General features: G+C 36.0%; 1 protein-coding gene across 4 annotated transcripts in view; it reads right to left on the reverse strand.

Moving 5' to 3' along the window:
* The window catches only part of Actn (alpha actinin), a 36,399-nt gene that overhangs the window by 10,103 nt on the left and 3,779 nt on the right, over positions 1–22,517 (reverse strand). For 2 of the 4 annotated variants that reach the window (XM_065223222.1, XM_065223223.1), the window contains exons 3-6: positions 1,742–1,903; positions 1,429–1,683; positions 1,166–1,319; positions 939–1,024 (exon numbers count right to left, since the gene is read on the reverse strand). In XM_065223222.1, coding sequence (XP_065079294.1) covers positions 939–1,024; positions 1,166–1,319; positions 1,429–1,683; positions 1,742–1,903 — 657 coding nt within the window. Of the gene's footprint in view, positions 1–928; positions 1,025–1,165; positions 1,320–1,428; positions 1,684–1,741; positions 1,904–22,517 lie in introns of all 4 variants that reach the window. The other 2 variants (XM_065223226.1, XM_065223225.1) reach the window with 2 other exon arrangements.

Here is a 22,517-nt window from a genome sequence, read left to right on the forward strand (position 1 = left end):
ACTTCGTTAAGGCGATGGTCTTCCCTGCCTCCTGGTTCAATCATACTCATGCGATGGTCTTCTCTTCGTCCAGTTCAAAATTGCGCTACGTGTTTTGATACGAGTTTTTTTTAGTGCGGGGCGCAATCTTAGATAAATCCAAGCAGTTCATCTGCTTCGCTGAAAGAAAGTTCCAGGCGGTGGCATTACACCAGGCTGAAACGTGAAACTGAAATAGTCGTATTGAATGTGAATACGTCTATGATTAAGTAGATGTTCGTTGAGGGAACCGAGCAAGATACAGTAGTTTACTACGGGCTCCACAAGATCTGTAGGTCTGGTGAACTTCGCTTCCGTACTTGTATTAAGGAGAAGAATAAATCATGAGCTGACGAAACCAGTAATGTACAACGGGACAAATTCAGGAAACAATGTAAAAAGAGTGAATGGAACAGGTAAAGTATACCGTAGCATTTTGGCAGAGCGCCGTCTTGCAAATTGGGAAGAGTTCTATTCCACCGCAATGGATTTTTTTCACCATTCTCACAAAAACTCTTTCTATCCAAGCAAGTGAACTAAGAAATACCTTTACTTAACATCAGTCTAGAAAATCCCATATGAAACAGTCCAATACAAAAATGTGTCATCAAGTACGTCAGCCTTCGCAATAGTTTTCCGAGTTGATGAAAATTTACCTACCTTTGCTCATTTTTAGTTACAGATGTAGAGCAATAGATTATTCAGCAGTGCAACAACATAAACGCTTGTTTCTTTTCTAATCAGTTTCATGCGAAAAACAAAACACAGGCGGGTACATTTGTATTACCACAGGGATGACACCCACGATGTCATTGAAGCTGTTATTAGCTGAACAAAACATGGTTAGTCAAACCCAAAAGCGCGGTACCTCCTAATTATAGTAATTTAAGTGGAAGTGACATGTGTTTACTATATCCAACCTGCTGAGCTCCTTGGAAAGCATGGTAATAACACGACACATAAGTCATAATGGCACGTTCATCTGGCTTTGGTGTGTTGATCAAATCTAGATAAAAATTGTGTAAAACATAGTTGTTCATACAATATCCCATCACCGATTTACGCAATGAAGCATTTGATGTTGCATTGTTAAGTATGCTTTTACTACGTTTCTTCTAATTTGTTATTATGAAAGAGTAATACTAACCGTCTGGGTCCAACATTCGTGGAATATCCAGGAACTTTTCGGCAACGTCAAACGCGGTATTCAGATTCTCAAGTGGATTGTCTTTCGAAAGCTTGGAATAATCTATCAAATCTGGTCTGTGGCGATGGATCAGAGCACAGAATGCTAGACCATCCTGAGGAAAGGAATAAGAAAAAATATAATAAAATACGTAGTACAATATATATACTAATATAGGGTCCATCGCCCTACCTTAATCTAAGAAACAGTTACAATGAGCGTACCTTGAAACTGAGATGGAAGTTCTGAACGTTAACGTTCTTGTAGGGGGCAGTTTTACGCTGACACCAAAGCAGCAAACCTTCCTTGGCAGTCATTTCCTCAACTGAAATATCCTGGATGGCGAACCGAAGGATGATGGTCCAGATCATACCAAGAGTCATTTTCAGATTGCCATCAACAATTTCCTCTGCTCCAATGGATACCAGTTTGACACCCTTGGATGCGATGAAATCCAGTGCTTTATTGACGTTGGCAATCTATAAAAAAATACTCATCAAATATTAACACAATGCAAAGTTGAACACTAGTTTATACCTTGTGGAAACGCATTTTGCCGCGGTCTGGCTTTGGTAGGGTTTCGCCGGAAATAACCTCCAGCAGCAACATGAGTTTGAGTCCGTTGCGAAAATCATCTTCAATGTTTTCGATTGATGTACCGGCCTTTCGCAGATGGCTGTTGCACCAAGCAGTGAAGGTCTGAAATTGTATAGAGTTGCAATGTTAGTATTTTCGGTAGATTTTATTCACAACTATTTTATGATTGGATACTTTCGACCACCAACTCAGGCCGTGAGTATGCAGTAAAAGTGATTGAATTAGAAGCATGGGGTGACTTTTTTTTTTTTTTTTCCTTTATTAACGAGACTTTCAGCCTTAGGCCCACATGGGGTGACTTTTTTCTCTAGGTTCGGTATATAAAACCACTGCGACCAGTTATTTGAGTATATCCCGTGTCCTTAGTTTAGTGAATGTCGTATTACTCCATCACTATTGAGAAATTATGAAGTTCTCGGTTTTAATACAGTTGTCATTCTTGCTTTTATCGCAAGGAGTCGATTCTAATTGAAAGGTTTACCGCTATTTATACCATTCGAAGAGTGACGCACCCCTTTGTCAGTCAAAATTGGATTCCTTAGCAACAAAATTAAGCAATGACACCGATGACCATGCATCAGAACCCTAGTCTTAACCACTTTAAACTAGGGAACAACGAATAGGAAATTATAAATCAAATAGATGACGACTAACTAACTTATTTTTTCCTTGTTTCAAGATAATCCTCGGTGGACAAAGTCGAATCTTGTCACTATCAACATGGCATAAAACGTAACAAGGACTAAGATGTGTTCCTTTGATTACTGAAAAATCCTGCTCCCTTAGTTTGAAGTAGTCAGGAAGAGGAATCGTAAACAAGTACCACGAAAAGGTGATCAACCCACGTTACGAGGTGACTTGCAACACTTTTAAGTTTTCTCGCTACATATATTTAAAAAAAAGTACCTTTGATAACAGAACTTTCCCAAAAATTAGAGATTTAATGAGTGGCTATTCTCATAAAAAGAAAATGATCGCGCACGGTAGGATCCAATTGTCTACGTTGTGTGATTAATTGAAACAGACCGATTTATTAGCCGTCCTGCCATGGCGGAGGCATTAAACTATATATTTATTGTTTGTTTTTACACACAAGTACAGCACATTACACGTACAGATACATGATAAAAGTGACAATTATAGATGGACAAGTGGTGACATCTATGGACAGGTTCAATAACTGTGTTATGCTTAGGGTAAAGGCGGTAATCGTTGCTTGCACGAACAGAAACTTATACAAATTTATTGTGCTTTTTAACTTGCATATTTTTTTTTAAATGTTGGGTATTGCAAGTCACCCCTCCAAATTTATGTTTAAACTAATTTTATTCTGAAAATCAACTGATAGTCATGTCTAGATAGGAACCTTGTTGAACATTTGAACACTACTACCTAACCTAATCGTTATTACCATTACATTTTTATGAAGTTTTCAAGTTTGGGTTTTCCCAGTCGCATAGGAGTATTGAGCGAAAACCCAAAATTTGATAACTTCAAAAAAATATAACTCAAAAACGAAAAAACACATAGCTGATTTTTTACATATATGTTGTGTAAAAAATAACAAACCATGAAAACTATTAAAAAAACCAATACAAGCAATGTTTTTCAATACAAAATTTCAATTTTTTTGTATCATTATATTTTTCCTAGAAAGTATTTTTAATTACCCTTCATTTGATATTTTGATCTTTGAAATCGGCTCATGGTTCAAAATTCATTTTTGAAAAAAGTCTATTTTTTGGACCACCCTAACATGGAAATGGTCACCCTAATGATAAAAAAAATACGAATCTAATATTTTGCGATAAGGAACAAAACAACCAATTTTTACTAAATTCTGAGAACCATTAAATCATTTTGCTACAATCATATACTCTTTGCCCATGGAAGTCGAGAAATTTTCTATCCCGAAAAATTCCTTGATCGAACCGGGAATAGAACTCAGCGCCACCTAAAGCATGGTCTTGCTTTGTAGCTGCGCCTTTACCGACTGAGCTAAGGGAGGCCCTAATAACATGTGGTTACAATTCAGCACAGATGTTTGGAACACTTGATCGCGTATTTAATAGTTACCACAAAAATATCTTCTATGTTAAGTTGCCAAGATGATGTTATAAAAGTATTTGTGACATGATTGTGCATGCTGAGGTCATGATCAATCGTGTTATAAATTGTAAGGAAGCTACAATGTATAACGGATTTGACGTTGCGATTGATAAACAGAGTATTATAGAGCAAAGTGTGTCAAGGGGTCAAATAAATCAATGATTTTAGTCCCAAAATTATACGTCATTAATAGGAATTATTTTTTAATATTATTGTCCTCCAATATGAATATTGGATGGACGTTTTGAAAAACAATAATTTAACCTGCAATTTTTAAGGGTTTTAAAAAGATGTTTCCTCATCAAGTTCAGTCAATCATGAACAAATTGGCTATGGTTAAAGAGAAGACACTCTAAAGCACATTTGTTTTTGATTCATCAAATAGATCTAATTTAAAAACAAATTCGGTATAAGATTTGTAATGAATTGCCGTTAGTATAGTGTAACAGTCGGATCCACTTTACCCCAACTGACCCTATATAATTATCTTTCGGTAAAAATAAATTTTACCACCGAACCTACTCAATGCTCTAGCGTTGAAATGTTGAACGGCTATTTATAGCACTCACGTATATAACCATCTGGAGGCTTACTTTCCTTCTTTTTGGTTAACATCGTGTGAATAACAAGGTACGAAACCATTCGCAGACATCTGCTTGGTCTAAAATTAGATGACTATACATAGAGACTAAAATATAAACAAACTTTCTGGCACCCAATATTTCACAACTTTTAATCGTTCATGGAATGTCGGTGGTTTCTAGTAAGGGACCATGTATAGATGACGTAGCGTTTTAGGGAGGATGGGAACTGCTGTTCGATATTATACAAGTATTAAAGGACGAGTTTCATACAAAATTGTCAACTTTGACATGTTGCAACTTTTGTTCTATAATGATCAGTAGAATGTAAGGTTGATTTTCGCAACATATGTCGCTAGTAAAAACAAAATGATATTTTATTTTGTGTGCCGAAAACCGAATAATATTGATTTTTACGAAATTACACACTTTTTTCGAAAAGGTTCTACACATTTTATTTTGCTGCAACGGTGGTGCCCATCTAGGCAAAAAAAAATCTAAGTTTGTAGAAGCTTTTCGAAGGACAAAAATATTTAGTACAAATTGTAGCATTTATTTTTACCCAACTGGCCACCAACCGATGGCATAATAAGACGTCTTCAGAATCTAGAACTTGGAGATGAGCTCACGGATTTTTTTTTAACTTCGTAAAACTTCAAGGACTTCTAAAAAGTTCAGGGAACATCGTAGAAATTAAGGAAGTAGAAATTCAGGGAACATCATAGATCTTCGGAAAAAAAATTGTAGAAAAAAGGAACTTGGAAGTAGAAGTAGAAAATTTAGTTAAGGGAACATTATGTTATTTCAAGGCAGCTCATTAATGATCGGGAACCTCTATATAATTTCAGGGCACTTATTTGAAGCCTCATGGACTTGGAATAATTGTGGAAATTACGTACAAATTCAAGAAATTTCGTTCATGGAACTTCGAGAAAAATCAACGAGAAACCTAGAAGCAGTCTTGTAAGTGGTCACGGTAGTTGACACATTTTCTGTGATAATCGACTGCCTTTGCCTCCGATACTTGCAAAACAAGCTATCATAGTACAGTACCAAACTAAAATGTCATATGACATGCTCTGTCATACGACACTGTCGCCGAAGACCATTACAAATGTATGTGTTTTAGTTTTCCTCATAATAAGAACTGCTGATGTTGTACTTGTGTGAATTCTAAAAATAGTAAGCAATGATGGCCTAGTAATAACATTTCTGACCAGAAAAGCTTTAATTTACACCAAATTGAGGAATTAGAACGAAATCACACATGTCATATGATAGTTATTTGATAACTTTCTTTTTGCTCGAATGTTATTCTACCGTTTGTGTTGTGTGAGAGAGACAACGGTAGAGCATGAGTGTAGTGCAGCAAACTTTATAGAAGTTTTGCGAATTTTGTAGTATTTTAAGAAGCTGCATAAAACTTCATACAAGTGTAAGGAATTTTGAAAAAAGTTTGGGGATTTTTTTAGAAGATCTAAAAATAGTTCAATAAACTTCTAAGAACTTCAAGGATTCTCGCTTCAGTTTAGGGAACTTCATTGTAGTCTATCAGATAGCTTACTTCAAAAAGCTCAATGTCTTGGAGGTCTTGGGAACCTCGATAAATTTCAAGGAACTTTCTAGATGTTCAAAAATTTTAGATATCTTAGGTGTCTTTCCAGAAGTGAAAAATGTTCAGAGATCTTCGTAGAATTAAGAGATATTGGAAAAAAAAAATGGAATAAATTTAGGGAATGAAGAAGTTGAGGAAATTTTGTAAAACTTAAGGGAGTTTTGTAGATGTTTAGGAAACGTTGCGTAAGTTACAGGATATTCTTTCAGACATCCTTCCTTGATAGCAGGAAATATTCGAAAGATCTCCATACAGACGAAGATATTAGTATAGTTCTCTGGATATTTTTCAAGTTCTGAGGACGTCCAACTGTTTAAAAATTCAAATATTCTTTCAAGACTGTAGGTTGTTCAGGAAGTAATCAAAAGTTTTCCAGCTAATTGATTCTGATGGAATCTTGAATGATGAATCTAGATTTGATGGACATGTTTGTACATTCTCTATTTAGAAGACTCGTGCCTTTTTTTCCCAATGTTGGGGACATAATACCACCGCGACCATTACTTTGATCTATTGTGGTGTATCCTCTTTTTATTTATGCCATAACGTAGTGGTAAGTCACTATTATTTGAGTAACTACTACTACTGTTGTAAGCATTTATCCCAACAAGGTAATACATCCCTTATGAAATTTATTACCTGTTTGGGAGCAGCAGCCCAAATTTCCCAAGGTCTTATCAGACCCTTATTTCTTGATATCTGCATCGTTTATGAAATAGTGGAACACAGTCACACAGCAAATGTTCAGAGCTTTTACTCTTTAAGTTACAAAAGCGACATTTACCTTCATGAAGTTTACCAAAGATTTTCAGGTGATATTTACAAGGACAGTGTCCTGTTATCAAACAAGCGCAATCTTTTTTAGAAAGATTAAATAATTTTTGTGTATGCAAAGCGTTCGGCTTTATAAAACGTTTAGATTGCCGAGAATTTAAGGTACTGGGTCTTTGTTTTATCCCAGTTTTTTAGCTCTATTTTTAAAGCACAAGAAGAAAGTCCGAAAAATTGGTCAGGACCAATGAATTTCGTGGATGACCCTATTTTTGCCAATTGATCAGTTTTTTCGATTTCTTCGATTCCACAATGATCTGGAATCCAATAAAGGTTAATCGTATTTCGACGTATTGCTGTAATAGTTTAGTACATTCCAAAACCAGTTTTGACGTGTAGGTTTTTGATTTCAAAGCATTCAGCGCCGCTTGACTATCTGAATGTTGAAATTCATGGACCGTTTGAGCCTAAGAGCACTTTTTTCACTGCATCCAGTTGAATAAATTGATGAAGAGGAAGGATATTGAGAAAAGAATCTAGGGCTGTAGAGGGAGTACTACGCATTGATCCAGTTATGGAAATAGTAGCAAACCTTTGTAGCTTGTTTAGTTTGACTTGTGCCGTTTGTTGCTTAGTTTTCGGTCACCATATAAGTGAGGCGTAGGTAATCCTGGGTTTAACTATGGCCGAGTACATACAGTGAATCATATTTGGCTTCAGACCCCATTTTTCCCAAACGTTCTTTTGCAGGTCCAAAAACACTCGTGCCTAGGTGATTCTGCTATATTGTCAAGAATAAGCACTCCAGCAGCTGAATTCCGGGCATAAATTTCAACGAAGAGATGGAAATTCTACATACCTAAACTGTAAATTTCTTTCTTTTCGATAAAAAAATGAAAAAATCCCTGCTTCTTGTGTTTTTTTTATTAAAGAAATTAAAAACACTGAAAAAGCTCTTACCTGAAGATTTTTCCTCTCGAAAAATGCTGTAAGTCTCCGAATCTAGGAAAGTTTCCCAAGATCTTGAATTACAAATATTGAAATCCAGGAGATTCAAAACTTTTAATCCCTAAAATTTATTTTGAACAAAATTTCGTCGATTTTTTTCAGGCACATTTATTTTCTGGAGTTTTTATGAAACTTTTGATATTATATTATAATTATTAAACAACATATTATAATTATTAAAAATCTTGTTTTTAATATTCATGTAGTAGACATTTTATGAAATGACTATCTAGGAAGGATCTTGCAATTTTATCATAGTCTTAGAATTATGACAATTGATCTAATTTCATTGACTTTCATTTAACTTTGTATTCGAAGAATTGATACGTACAATCTGTATCAGAGATATTCTTTTTAATTAGTTACATAATCTTGGAAACATATGGGTTTGGGATCTCAAGACTATTTTTATTTTAACATTCAGAATGTTAAGAATTGTGCATCTTGAACATTTTTCCAAATCCTATGGAAATTATTCTGTGTGCACTTTACCATGTTTCAAAGCCAGAATTTTATAAAAATTATAAAATTCAAACTCCTAGAACTTAATTTTGGTTCCTACGTCAGAGATTTAACTGATGTTGAAATATTCAAAATCTAAAAAAAACTAGTTACAAAATTCATGGAATTACCTAACTCTGAAAAGATGGTTTTTTGTCTTAAATGATAGTTTAGCATCTAAGGAATACGGGACAATTCGTTTTATACCCGGGAACACTTTCTTTCGCATTATTTTGGGGCGGAAACTGCATCTCGAAGGTAATAAATCAAAATCGTATAATTTAAATGAATTGTGTATCTGGTGCTATGTAAAGTCTGCACTCTTGCCGATTTGCAAGATTAAAAAACAACCACAACAAACAATCACGCATCCTGGCCGAAACATATGTTATTTAATAAATATTCATAAAGATGTTTAGCGTTGTTCATGTATAGTTTTTTTTTTACATATTGTTTCGGTGCAACATTTGTCATGAAAAATCTTTAAAACGAGCGCACTTCTGAAGTTCTGAAGAAAATCGGTATTATGGTATGATTGCATGATGACGTCATCAACACAGGTCTGACAAATCAGAAAGCTGGACTTAATTTTTTTTCGTGGCCGCGATTTGAGTTTTTGTGCTCTGAAAATGATCAGGATTGGAAATGGCCCCCGTGTAGTGGTAAACATCCATTCCTAACACGAGAAGTTACGAATGCATATCTCATCCCCGGACACGAATGACCCAAAAGTGAAAAGTTTAAGATTGAAGTGTTACAGCCATAAAGCCCTGCCAATTTAGAATCGGTACGCTTTTTTTTGACCGGTACTAGGAGCGCGGTCGCTTCTAGAATCTTTTGACACCAATTTGTTTAGAATGTCTTTCTATTGAAATCCTATGAAATTTTTTACAAAAAAGTTTGCTTTCTTGAATTGCCAGGCGGCAGAAGAAAAAAGAAGAAAAAAGAAGAAAATTAATTCTGCACATAAGATATGAAAACCCGACAAAACAACCGTCTGTGCAGTGCTGAAACGTTTCAAGGAACATTTGTCTGTTTCCCGGAAGGTGCAATCAATGCATCGAAGCGGTACAGTGGACCGGAAACTGCGTCAGAACGTAAAGAAGGTTTTCAAAGCGAATCCAGGACAACAAACTCGGTGCTGTTCGCGGAATATACGCATTCGGGAAGGTTAATTCATGTATAAGGTTATTAAGCAACCAAACCGGTCCGTAAAGCAAAATATTACGGCCCGAAAGCCGTAAAGTATGTATGTATGTAAAGTATGACCAGGTGCTGACCAAATCCTTATGGACGATGAAACGTATGTCATATTGGACTTCAAACAGCTTCCGGGACAGAAGTTTTATGTTGCCGGGATCGCGGAGGTGTTCCTAAGAAAGATAAATTTGTTTTTGCGGACAAGTTTGCCGGTAAGCTGATGATCTGACAGGGAATCTGCAGCTGTGGCCAGAAGCCTCCGATTTGCATCACAACCAACAATATGAACAGACAGTTATACATCAACACAGCTAAAAAAAAGTAGTTTAAATTTCCGTTACTACGATGCACATAAATGGAGCGTCATATATCATACAAGTTTAGATTAGATCGTGTAAATTTATGAGACATGTCATGCAATATTCCATATATTGTATGCAACTGTCCACTTTTGTTTGCAACATTTCTTGCAAGCTGCTAGTTTACGTGAAAAGGAAGATTACATGTATGAATGTTTGCATGCATGGATGTTTACATCTTTAAGTCCCACCGGGGCCCCGTCAAGTTTTGGCCAGATTTGGCGAGTTATCACTACAGTAAAAATGCGCAACAGTGGTATCGCGATAATATTATGACTATGAGTTTCAAAATCGAATCACAATCTGAAAAACGACAATGAAAAATTTCATTCTTTCGATTCAAATTCTAACAATCTAGTAAAAGTGAGATTAAACCTCCGTACGATGATCTCTTGAAATCTTGCTTATCTGTAGTCATAATAAAGATCTTTAAAATACCGCTAATTAATTTTACTACAATCCGCCTACTATGAAAAAAAACTGAAAATCGACCGTTTTAGATATAACTCAAACTTCATACATACATACAAAGCTATACTGATAAATCAATGAATAGTTGTTCAACCACTAGCCAAAATTTCAAAAATTCATCTACTCAGAGGCTTTTAAAAAATTGCCCATTCAGGACTACGCTCAATTTTGAGATACACTGTACGTCTCGACGTCAATGTATTGAGTTCGATGGGTTGACATCGTTGTTCCTATGGAGAAAGACGAAGAGTGGTCGTGGCAAGTGAATTTGTGATTTTAAATTCCTGGTTTTTTTTCCGGTTTTCCTGGTCTCTTTTATAAAAATTCCTGGTTTTTTAAGCAAGCTTTCAATCTATCAGTTTTGCAGATTTCCTATAACTCTTCTACATAAGAAAATTGTCTTAAGTAGGGGAAATGCATGTAATGTCGGCCTAAATTTGGGCCCATACATAAATTCAGCAATAGACTAAATTTTCAATAGCGACCAAAAATACCCATTAGTACCGTCCCAATAACGCGTGCATCTAGATAAAATTGATAAATACCAGATTACTAGCGATGGGCCTAATCTTAGATCCATAGGCCAACATTAGAGCCAGCCCTATATTATATATATGCTTCGTATGCATACTAAACTGGTTTGAAAAAAACACAAGTAAAATAATTATCGCATAAAGTCCCGTAATCTCACTTTTTACTATGCACCAACTTTCAAAACAAGATTTAATGTCATATTCATACTCGAATCGGTTGAAAAATACACTTAATTTTCTAGTTTACTCGATATCTATCAATTGTAAGCAATATTTTGATAATTGTTTATGTTTTGAGAGTTTGTGCACAGGTAGATTGAGGTTAAGGAAACGCCACTGCATAAAGTATATTCAACGTTCGCTGAGCTGTGCCGACTTTTCACCAACCAAAGGACATTCGCTAACTAAAATAAATATCATGAGTAAAACCAGATAATAAAAACTACTTAAAATACATCAGTGCTCTTCTGGTTCATGTCAACAAATTGAAATTAAATTCAAAATCCATTTACTGAGTATTTGTTTCAGTCCAAGGTTTTTCACTGAGCTAACGTCTGCTGTAATCAAGCGGCTTAAGGTCAATTTCTTGACCTCCGCTCAAACCTTAATCCTGGTGTAACTAAATGGGCACATTGGTCCTTAGCGATATTGGTATTTATATGTCACTAGCTGAGTGTGTCCAGCCTTGCTCGAGATTCAATATAAATAATACGTATGTCAAGTTTTGTGGAAAACGGTCCAGGCGTTCCAGAGTTATGCTGGAACATATGTATATACTCACAAACATTGACTTTTATACACATGCCAGAGAGGGGAGGGGTCTCGAACCACTATAGAAACATTTCTTGCCTTCATAAACCTCCACATGGTTCCATTTGCTTGATTAGTTATAGAGTTATGCAGAAATTTCTGTTTCATTTGTATGGGAATCCCCCTTACAGAGGGGAGGAGTCTAGAACCATCTAGAACCGGCCCCCAAAAACCCCATATATACAAATTTTCACGCCGATCGGTTCAGTAGTTTCCCAGTCTATAAGGGTCAGACAGACAGACAGAAATTCATGTTTATGTATATAGATTAATACTCCGTACACGAAGCCTTCGGTAAAATATGTAAAGGCAAATTTGCAATGTTTGAAAAATCATACCTCAGCCATTTATTGACAAATTTGAAATTTATTGTCACCATCTGAAACTGCATATTTTGAAGTTTTATTTGGTATAAATTACAGAGCAATGATTTTTCAAACATTGCCAATTTGCCGTTATCCATTTTACCGGATGCATCGTGTTCGGAGTGTTAAAAATCAAAACTAGTCCGCAAGTAAATAATGCAGCTTTATTTAGATATGTACACCAATTTTCCCTGTAGAGACGAACCAGCCAACGACTTAAAGTCTCTATAATAAAGATAGTAATAGTAATAATAACCTATTTCCCTTAGCCTTCCTTAGCTCAGTCGGTAAAGGCGCAGTTATCAAGCAAGACCATGCTGGAGGCGGCTCCAGTCCGGTCCAGTCTAGGAATTTTTCGTGTTGAAATTTTTCTCGACTTCCCTGGGCAATAGAGAATGATTGTGCTTGCCACACAATAATACTAATGCAAAAATGGTACATCCAGAAAGCTCTCAATTAACAACTGTGGGAAGTGCATCTAGAACACTAAGTTGAGAGCCGGTGTAAAGTCCCAGTAGGGACGTAATAAAGCCAAATAAGAAGAGAGTTTGTACTGAGAAAATAAAGCAACATAAAGCGACGAAAGCTCTGATGCTTTTCAGCTCGATTATGAAAAAGTATTGAATCACACATAAACAGTAACATCATCATTTCAAACCGACATGCATCTGTTATTATTATTTTTCCTGGTTTTGCTTAAAAATTCCCGGCATTTTCCTGGTTTTCCTGGTTACTTGCCACCCTGCTAAAGCTATAAATATTTAACATATTTTCTGGACCATCTCTATTCGGTTGATGTGCGGAGCCCATACTTGAATAGAACATTCAACTATGCTACAGACAAGGGAGCAATACAAAACTTAGAAGCATGTTGATGTTGTCGAAGTATGCAGCGTTTCGCTGAAGAAACCCAACTGTGAAAGACTTTGCAATCGTCGCTGCTATATATTCTGAAAAACGAAGTTTGCTGTCTACAATCACCCTATAGCAAAGTCGGTTAACAAAATGAAAGCAAATCGATATCAAAGTTTACTATATATATATATATAAATGAATTTCTGTCTGTCTGTCTGACCCTTAAAGACTCGGAAACTACTGAACCGATCGGCGTGAAAATTTGTATGCAGGGGTTTTTGGGAAAGGTTCTTAAGATGGTTCGAGACCCCTCCCCGTCTGTAAGGGGAGACTCCCATACAAATGAAACAGAAATTTCTGCATAACTATTCTATTAAATTTTCGTACATTTAGTTGCAAGCGTAGCAACGCTCGCACGGGGTTCAGCTAGTAAAGCTATAAAAAAAACATTTAGGTCATTCGAATTTTTTCCGGGGGAAGATTTGAACACAAGCCTTAAAGCGTGATTAATATTATGAAAAATAAAACACAAATAAAATTGATTTCATTGAAAGCAGAATTAGTTTTCCTTTGTGATTCAACAGAGTAAAATCATGCTCTAAGTTTTGCTGTGTTTCAATTTGATCTCCAGATTTGCTCGAGTAAGGCTGTGCTCCATTTGGTGAAATTTTACTTAAAATTGACACATCGAAAATAAATTAAAATGCTCGAAAATCCTTCTGTTGTTGATTGTCCAATTTTCGACTAGGTGATAAAATGTATTCCTTGTCTGTCAGAAACAAGTTCGCTGGAATAGCAGGCCCTTATATAAGGGTATCAGACAAGAAGGATAGCGAAAACGGTGCGACCATCTAGCATAAGGTTAGGATAGTATCTTGAATAGGTGGTTATGCACTTCTTACGTTTATTTCTATTCGTAATAGCTTATAAGCGCCCAAACCAGGTAAAGCATATAACTATGCACTTGTTAGCGTTTATTTCCATTCGATTTAGGCAGCGTCATATTTCAATTATATCAATAGAGCTAGAGAGCAGCGCCGTCCAAAGTGAACGATATAATTCGGCATGATTTTGAGTCATCAGCAAATATCAGTTCACACGAGTAGAGATAGCTCCAAAAATTGTTGACAAAGATGACGAAGATTAGTGACTAAAAATTAATAGCTTTAAGTACACCAGACGACGTTTGGAAAGCATTGTATTTATTTTTTTATTGGGTATCAAGCTGGAGCTGCATGACAGTTTAGTTTTCAAGAATTGACCCATTTGAATAAATGTTGCTTCTATCTTTGACAATCCAGCAGAAGGACTAGCCAATGTTGGCAGCTTGAATTCCGTGTGTATTGTTTCAAGATAGTTATGTAGCGTGTGCACGTAGATACATCCGCGTAGTAAACAGATTGAAAAAGTAAATCCGTTTCGAACGAAATTTCTAAATTATGTATGTTACGAAAACCGCGCGAATTCCGAAAGCCGTGCGAGACAACCGAAACGAGAAAAAAGGCTTATTATCATTTAAAGAGTGCCACCAAAATAAATGTGATAACCTATGTTGGCAAGTTGATTAATTTTGGTTTCCTCCCTAGATATTCTACTTATTTACTACTGAGCTTTGTATCAAATTAGTTAATTTAAAGAACGTATCAATCATTTCAAGATTTCACGACCGTACCGAACAAGTTCTATACTACATAAGCTCAAAAGCGTTTGACAAGCTCTACCGAATTACGTATCAATTCTGCGTAAGCTCCGGAGACGTAGACGCGTTTAATCCGACAGCCGCCAAAGGTTTAACCTGCACCAAAACCTTTAAGGAACGACCTCGAGTCAGTAAAACCGTTTAGAGCTAAACATTTAAATTACGTAAGATACGAAAATCGCGCAAATTACGAACGCCGCGCGAGACAACCGTAGAGAAAAAAAACAGCTATTATCACTTAAAGAGTGCCACCAAAATAAATGTGATACTATAGTGTTTTACTATTGCGCTTTATTTTAATTTAGTTATTTTACCGCACGTATCAATCATTTCAAATTTCGCGACCGTACCGAACAAATTCTAAACTACATAAGCTCAAAACACTCTACCGAATTGCAAATCACTTCTGCGTAAGCTCCGTAGACGTAGGCGCATCGATGCGTCAGCACCACATAACAAAATATCGATTTTACAGTCACGTAGGGTTTAGTTCATAGATTAACATTGACTGCTGTTAACAAATGTAAGTACTTGAACACTAAGAAATAAGTTAACTCAAATGCTTTAACCGCATATATCAGAGATGTCGCGTATTGAGAGGATAATATAGTTATCGAGTACAATAAGCTCAGGGGAAAACAATACCTACAAAAGATTAAAAGTTATCAATTGTCACATACCTCTACTTTTACTTATTTCCTAAACTATTCCTCTCCTTGTTAATTTGCTAAATGCTATTGGTTTGCATGCGTGCCAACCAGTTCAAGACTAAATAGGAAGATTTATTCTACAACTTTAAAAGTTAGGGCCCTCCGCATCCTAATTCTTTTGTTAATCTACCTAATGTTATTAGTCTTTCCGAAGTTTCTTATTCAAGTTCATTTGATGATTATGATATCTCATTAGTCCAATTTAATAAATTATTGAAATGTCTAATTCACCTAATCAATCATAACCCATGCTTTATTAAATACCTGCACTTGTGCTTGTATTCGAAAATTAAACGTGTTTCAGGTACTTTTCATTTTGACCTATACCTATTTATTATATCTTAGTTCGACCCAAGTGACACCTTCAAGTGACTAAAATGCTCCCTGGCCAGTGAATTTTCATTTTGAAATTCCCGGTTTTTCTCGGTTTTCCGGGATCAAATCTTAAAAATTTCCCGATTGTTAATATTCAACAAAAACCAAAATTGAACACATTTTTAAAAACGTGCTGAAAGGAATTTACTGAAAGGATCAAAAAATGTAATTTTAGAAGATTTCCAAGATTCTGGGGATTTGAAATTTGTGTAGAATTTGAAACTAAAACTTTTCTTCAAAATTTGTGATTAATAACAATTTTTGTGATGCAAGATTTGGAGACAAAATAATTAAAATGAGAGATTTTGAAAAAATTTCAAGATCACAGATTCAAAAAAAAATCATACTCATGAGTCTTGGAGTCATAATTGTAACGCTCTGCGACTTGGAAGCATTTTAAGGGTTATAACAAATTACAGAACAATCTATAGAATCTTGCGGACAAACCCTGGAATTTTTAGTAAAATTTAAAAGAATTCAAAGTGTTGATTTCAAACAAATATGTAGAAGGATTCCCACATAGTTTTGAAGAAGAAGTTCTGAGCAGAATTCCAGAATTATTCTGACATGAAGTCTGTTGCGGTTAATGCAGTCGCCGGGCGGTCCCTAGTTTCAGCGTGAGAGTAGGATAAATGTCAGTAGAATTGTCAGACGATACAAATGTCAAATATGGGATTGCTTTGTCATTATCTGGTGAATCTAGTGCAACATTATATATTATCACACTGAATAAGAGAAAATTGAATTCATTATTTGTAAAATTAATTGGTACTTTGTGTAAGGAGACTAAATCTTTGAACTATCTTGATCGGGAACACAGACGAGTTGCTTTGAAGACCTCCGAAATCATTTCAACAAAGTCCTTAGAAATGGTTGGATGAATTTGGAGGGATTTCTGTGAAGAAGAATGCAAGTTCTAGATTAAATTCTTAGGTAATTTTAGAAGATTTCAAAAGGAGTTGTGGAAAACAAAACTTTAAGTAAACTTCCTACGTGATTCTGAGGAGATTTGTAAGGGGATCGTGAGGAAAATGACATATAAATTTTAAGAAGAATTCCAAGAGAATTATGATCAGGATTCAACAAGAAACAGAGTTCTAAGAGTGTTCTGGCAATACTTTCAAGCCTAGTGCGAAAAATTCATCACAGAACTCCAACAAAATTTATTGCAATAAAAAATTGCTGATAATTAGAAAAAAAAATCTTTAAAATACTAAGGGGTTTCTAAATAAAATTACACAAGATTTCTGCTGTTTTGAATAGAGTTAAAAGAAATTTTTCAAAAGATTTTCAAAGAAATAAAAGTCTCCGGATAGGCTCAAGGGAATTTTAAGAAGGATTCCAATTAAATTCTTAAAAGGGGTTTCAAGTAAAATCCAAAAAGAATTAAACGGTAATTATTACGCGGAGAATTTTCTGGTTAATGTCAGAAGAATTCCATGATAATTACAAGTTAATTCTGGAATTCATATAATGAGAATTTTGAACAACGAAAAATTAAAACCCCGGAAAAGAATAATTCAGTTACGGTTTTTACAAATATTTGTATCCAAACTCCAGCATCTTCAATATTTTCTTTTAAGGGCCATGCACTTTACATCTGAAATTGAAACGACAAAAATCAATTTGCAATATTGCTGAGTGATTAAATTCTAAAAACAATAAGACGGGAAACTGAACAAAATTATGCAGCAAATAGAGCAAGACATTCATTTGGTAAAGGATCACTCTGTTTTAATGGTTAACTCTGAAAATCTGGTGTGAAAATTTGTTCTTATGGTATGGTTAATTTTTTCTCCCGGTTCTCTCGTCGAATTCCAGGGTTTTCCCGGTTACTTTTCAAATTCCCGAATATTTCACGATATTCCCGGTTTGCTGGCCATCCTGTGCTTCACTTTGAAGTTAGTTTCCTAGCTGATTTTTAAATTATATAGGGTAGGAGAAATGTAGGTAATGTCGGCCTACATGTCCCTAATTTGGGCCCATCGCTTAAAGTCTGCTATTTATCAATTTTATCTAGATGAACGCATCATTAGGACGGTACTTATGGATATTTTTGGTCGCTATTGAAAATTTAGTCGATTTCTGAATTTATGTATGGGCCCAAATTAGGGACATGTAGGCCGACATTACCTACATTTCCCCTATATGCTCCAACTATTCTCACACGCTTCCACTATGTCGCACCAAAAAAATACGTATGGGTATGTCACAATAGAAGCACGCCACACTGGAAATCTCAAACCATAGTTCAAACATTTCAAGCTGAACATTGCATAAGGTCCTAAGTAACATTGATCGATTCTCTTCCTTTCGTTAATAACTTGAGCACAACATCGTTTCATATTATGTTTGTCGTATTAGATGCTAGATAAAAGAATCATTTATCGATCTGTGTGCTGAAAATTCCTGGGAATGTCTTGACATGGCCGTGGGGATACAAAAATAAAAGTCGACGAAGAGAATCTATCAATGTTACTTAGGACCTAATGCAATGTTCAGCTTGATTCATCCCAAATCAAAATGAGGCACATTTAAGATTAGTTATAATACCATGTACAAAAATGGTGTTTAACATTGTTCCCTGAGTAATACCTCAATGAAAACAACAATGAAAGCTTGTCACGCAAGTAGAAGGAGCACTGTTGGGCACTTTCTGAAATATTTCAATAGTATAATTCCCTTGCAAACCCTAATAAATCTAATGTGCGTAAAAATAAATAAAATAAGTGATTTGCAACAAAACCCGCCAGTATCACACCCAACGTCAGTGCCTATACGCAAGCGTACTGCAACGCGGCTCTCAAACAAAGAAGTAACAAGTGTGATACTATCACTGCTGGACTAGATCTTTGGTTTTCTCATGCAGTGGTTCATCAGAGAGGGGAAGCTTAGTAATCCCCATTGCCTGCCCATGGCGCCATTCTATCGCGGCATGAGCCAGCAACACCGACCATAAACCTACCGCCTTAAACACTCCACTAAAAAGCATGAAAATAAGCCCGCCCACCAGCGGCGCCGGTGGTGTAGTGTAAACGTGATTACCTCTCACCCCAGCAAGCCTGGGTTCAATCCCAGTCGGCGCCACCGCGATGTTCTGATCACGTCTTCCTTCGGAAGGGCAATAAAGCCGTTGGTCCCCGGTTCATGAGTTGATGGGTCGATAGGTAGGGTCCAGGTGTGGGAGCTGCCTCCCTGGCGTCGGTAGCATTGGTCCTCAGCACGGAAAACAAATCAAGGAGAAAAAAGCCCGCCCACCAACAGCAAGCTACAAAAACTAGCCAAGGGGAGGGGAAAGCATTGTATTTATGAGGTCAAATTTTGACATACGCGGTACGTCCAGCGAGGTACCATTGGAGCCAACTAACTTTTTCACTGTTAAATCATATGGAACTTTAAAGAAAGCCTTAGAAAAGTGCACGTATACCTTATCAACTTGCTACCGTTTCTCAAGACAGTCGTTGAGAGTGCTGATGTATTACATCAGGTTGGTAACGGTTGAACGCTGCATAGCTACACCTTTTCATGAAAGATCGACTCCACAATCTTCTATAAATTACTCAGAATTAATACCTACCCCTGTAGTTCTCAACGGAGTGAAAGCTATCAGCTTTGTGGATTGACGTAACGGCGGCAATTTTCCAAGCCCCGAAGAAAATACCTTCGGAAAGTGAGCGATTGAAAATTTTGGAAACTTAACTGAGCTAGATATTGCTTCAAAAAAAATGCGAGCGTAATCCGTCCGGTCCTGAACTTTGGGGTCGACACTGTTCAATGCAATGCTTACGTCATCACGCGCGATGACTAACGGAGGAAGATGAATGCATGTTATACGAGGGAAAACTGGTATATATTTAGTTTAGAACGACGAAGCGAATTCCTGGAGAAGAGTATGAATTGTGTTATAGAAAAGAGACATGACATCATCTATTCTCAAACCAAGAAACCAATTGTACCATGTTCCAATATTGGTAAATTATCACTTAAATTTGACAGATGGAAAATTAACAAATAACCCAGCGTAGGGATAGACGGGGCAAGATCGCCACCCGGGGCAAGATAAGCCGTGCACTGCAGGCCCAGTAGCAAGTTGTGGATACACATTCAATCGATTCTTTAATTTACTTCATTTGGTTCAACAATTTCGAATGTGTTCAAAGTAGCGCCCACGACTGTACTGGTACAAAATAAATCTGGATGTATAACTAATCAAATTTAATTAGGAGACAACACTTAAGAAAAGGACCATGCGTTCCATATTCTGAACGCGTGATGTTGAATCCTTTTGCGAAACCATTTTTTTTTTCTTAGAAATTTGAATGAAATACTTCACGGTAGCCCTCAAACGATGTATGTAGAAGGAAAATACAGCTTTTTTTGGTCGAAAAATTCAAACTACAAAGCGGTTCTCCTAATTTTCCGAAATGAATGTTGACTTCTACGTCTTTCTTAGGTGACAAGTTCTTTAACTTAAAACTTCAAGTACGCACAGTAACAGTAGTATACTAGCCCTTTCTGACCATTTTAAGCATCTTTACCAGCATGCTTGGCATGCACAGTTGTACACATCAACTGCTCATTTGTTAATAACTTTTCACTCAGTTGTTGAAATTTGTTTTTCTTTAAAGTAATTGATAGATTAGGATCTTAGTTTACTATAGATATACAAAGAGTAGATAAATCTTAACATTTGAATCAACACCAATGAATTTTTGCACTTTAAGTCCGAGATGTGCAGCGAGCATTTCTGACTTTATTTTTACAACGCAAAAACAAATACAGTTAATTACAAGAATAAAAATCTACTTTTTTGAACAGAACATTTACGAGAGTTCACTAACTAAAACCATCGAAAGATGTGGAAAATAACTTACTCTGTTAATACCAGACTAAAGTGTACTTAAATTAAATATATTAGGGAAGAGCGCTACTTGGTCGTAATCGCCCATTTGCGTTCTATCAAGAAGAAATCATCAATAATATAAATGATTTTACCATGCACAAACAAATTTTCCGATCCGTTAGTTCATAAGCCACAACATGAAGCCTATTACAGCGCATTGTATGAATATTTACACTCATTGTTCTCAAAACAAAAGAAGCGCTCCTAGCGAATCCACTTCTTCTACTACCATCATCCGTAAGACGAAGAACATCTAATGACATTTCAATGCGTTAGAACGGAATTGAAACTCGTAGGACGAATTTTGAATCAAGAAGCAGTGTTAGATTTTTAATAATATCTCAACATTGTTTGACTGTTTGTCAAATCCAAAGGTACGTATGGAAAGGTGAATAAATTTAGAAGTTATCTTTGATGAAACCGTTCCATGGTTTGTTCAAACCCTTTCAAAAAAGAGGTAAAAAGCGGGATGTGCTTAGTAGGACGGATATTAGACCAAAAACCCTATAACTTTTTTGGTAAATACTTTTACTGCAGCGTCTTAGCGTATGCGCTCAGCCAGTGGCGCTCAAGTGAAGGCATATTGCGGACCACATTGCTAGTTTCTGCATCAAAAGCGGGTCACATTTTTTTTATACCCTCCCCATGGACATGGAGGTTGACGGTACTGAAGCAAAGGGTTATGTTTAATTTCTTTATATTTGCAACGATGATGATTTCCTATAGTGACACATATCACCTTCTTAATACTTCAGCATGCCTCAAACGATTAATTCTTGGTTGTTAATAGAACTTCCTTGTTGAAATCGGCTGCTTCATGCAGACTGAGCAATTCTGATTATAGTATCAGATTTGTTCTGTATACAGAGGAACTGGGAGGGCTTATTAGAAACTTCTCACCAATAAAGTAATGATCTTCTAGATAATTTTGCATATAATTTTATTAATATTTTATTTTATTTAAGCATATTATTTTTGTTACAGTCAATTAGCATTAGCATACGATACAAGAGATTTAATATTACTTGCTCGTTTTTGCGTAAAATAATCAATATTTATTTTACTTGTAATTACCTTTGAAAGTTTTTTTTTTTCAAGTTTTTTTTTCTGATTTGAAAAATTTCCCAATTTGGTTAGAAGTTTCGAAGCTAACGCATGTCCACAGGCCTAATAGAAAGATAGACAGAAAAAGTGTATCATGAAGAATGGTTGCATACAAGGTTGCTTCCACTCACTAGCTATAGATGAGTGATTTTCGGAGTTTTGAATTCGTTAGATGTTGTAATGGAGCCTGTCATTTTCGCTTTCAGAGTGTCGCAGTCAGCGGTTTTATGATTCGTGAGCGCTCGCGATTCGTAGAATCGTTGATTGTGACTGCAAGTGGATCTGGCGGGTTTTGTGTGTCGGACGCTTGCTTTTTGGCCTCTTCTTGTGTCTAACAAGTGCAGAGTATCATTATAGCGTCTAATTGTTTTGAGATTCCTAGTTGCGTGAAATATATTTGTGAGAATATCTTTTTGAGATTTTAGTTGTCACGTTTTGTTTGTAGTTTATGTTTTATTTCTTTCATGTAATTATCGTAAATAATAGTTATTCAATAATAGATAGTTCATTCATATATTCGTACTTTGACGCGAAGCGCTGTGGATTATGAGATGCTTGATGACCCTGGAGGGATCGATTTTGCTTACTGAGCAGAAAATCATGGACTTAACACAGCACAATAAATCGCCACCATCATTTGTATATTTGATATTAAACATTAGCCTCAGAAACTATTTGCATATCAAGCGAAAACGTAGTCCTGTATTGTCGAGAAGCGTTATGGTTCTGAGATGCTCGATGACCCTG

Source organism: Ochlerotatus camptorhynchus, unplaced genomic scaffold (assembly GCF_037179485.1).
Source record: "Ochlerotatus camptorhynchus isolate MF236.1 unplaced genomic scaffold, CSIRO-AGI_Acam_v1.1 ptg000186l, whole genome shotgun sequence".
NCBI classification, from domain to species: Eukaryota; Metazoa; Arthropoda; class Insecta; order Diptera; family Culicidae; genus Ochlerotatus; species Ochlerotatus camptorhynchus.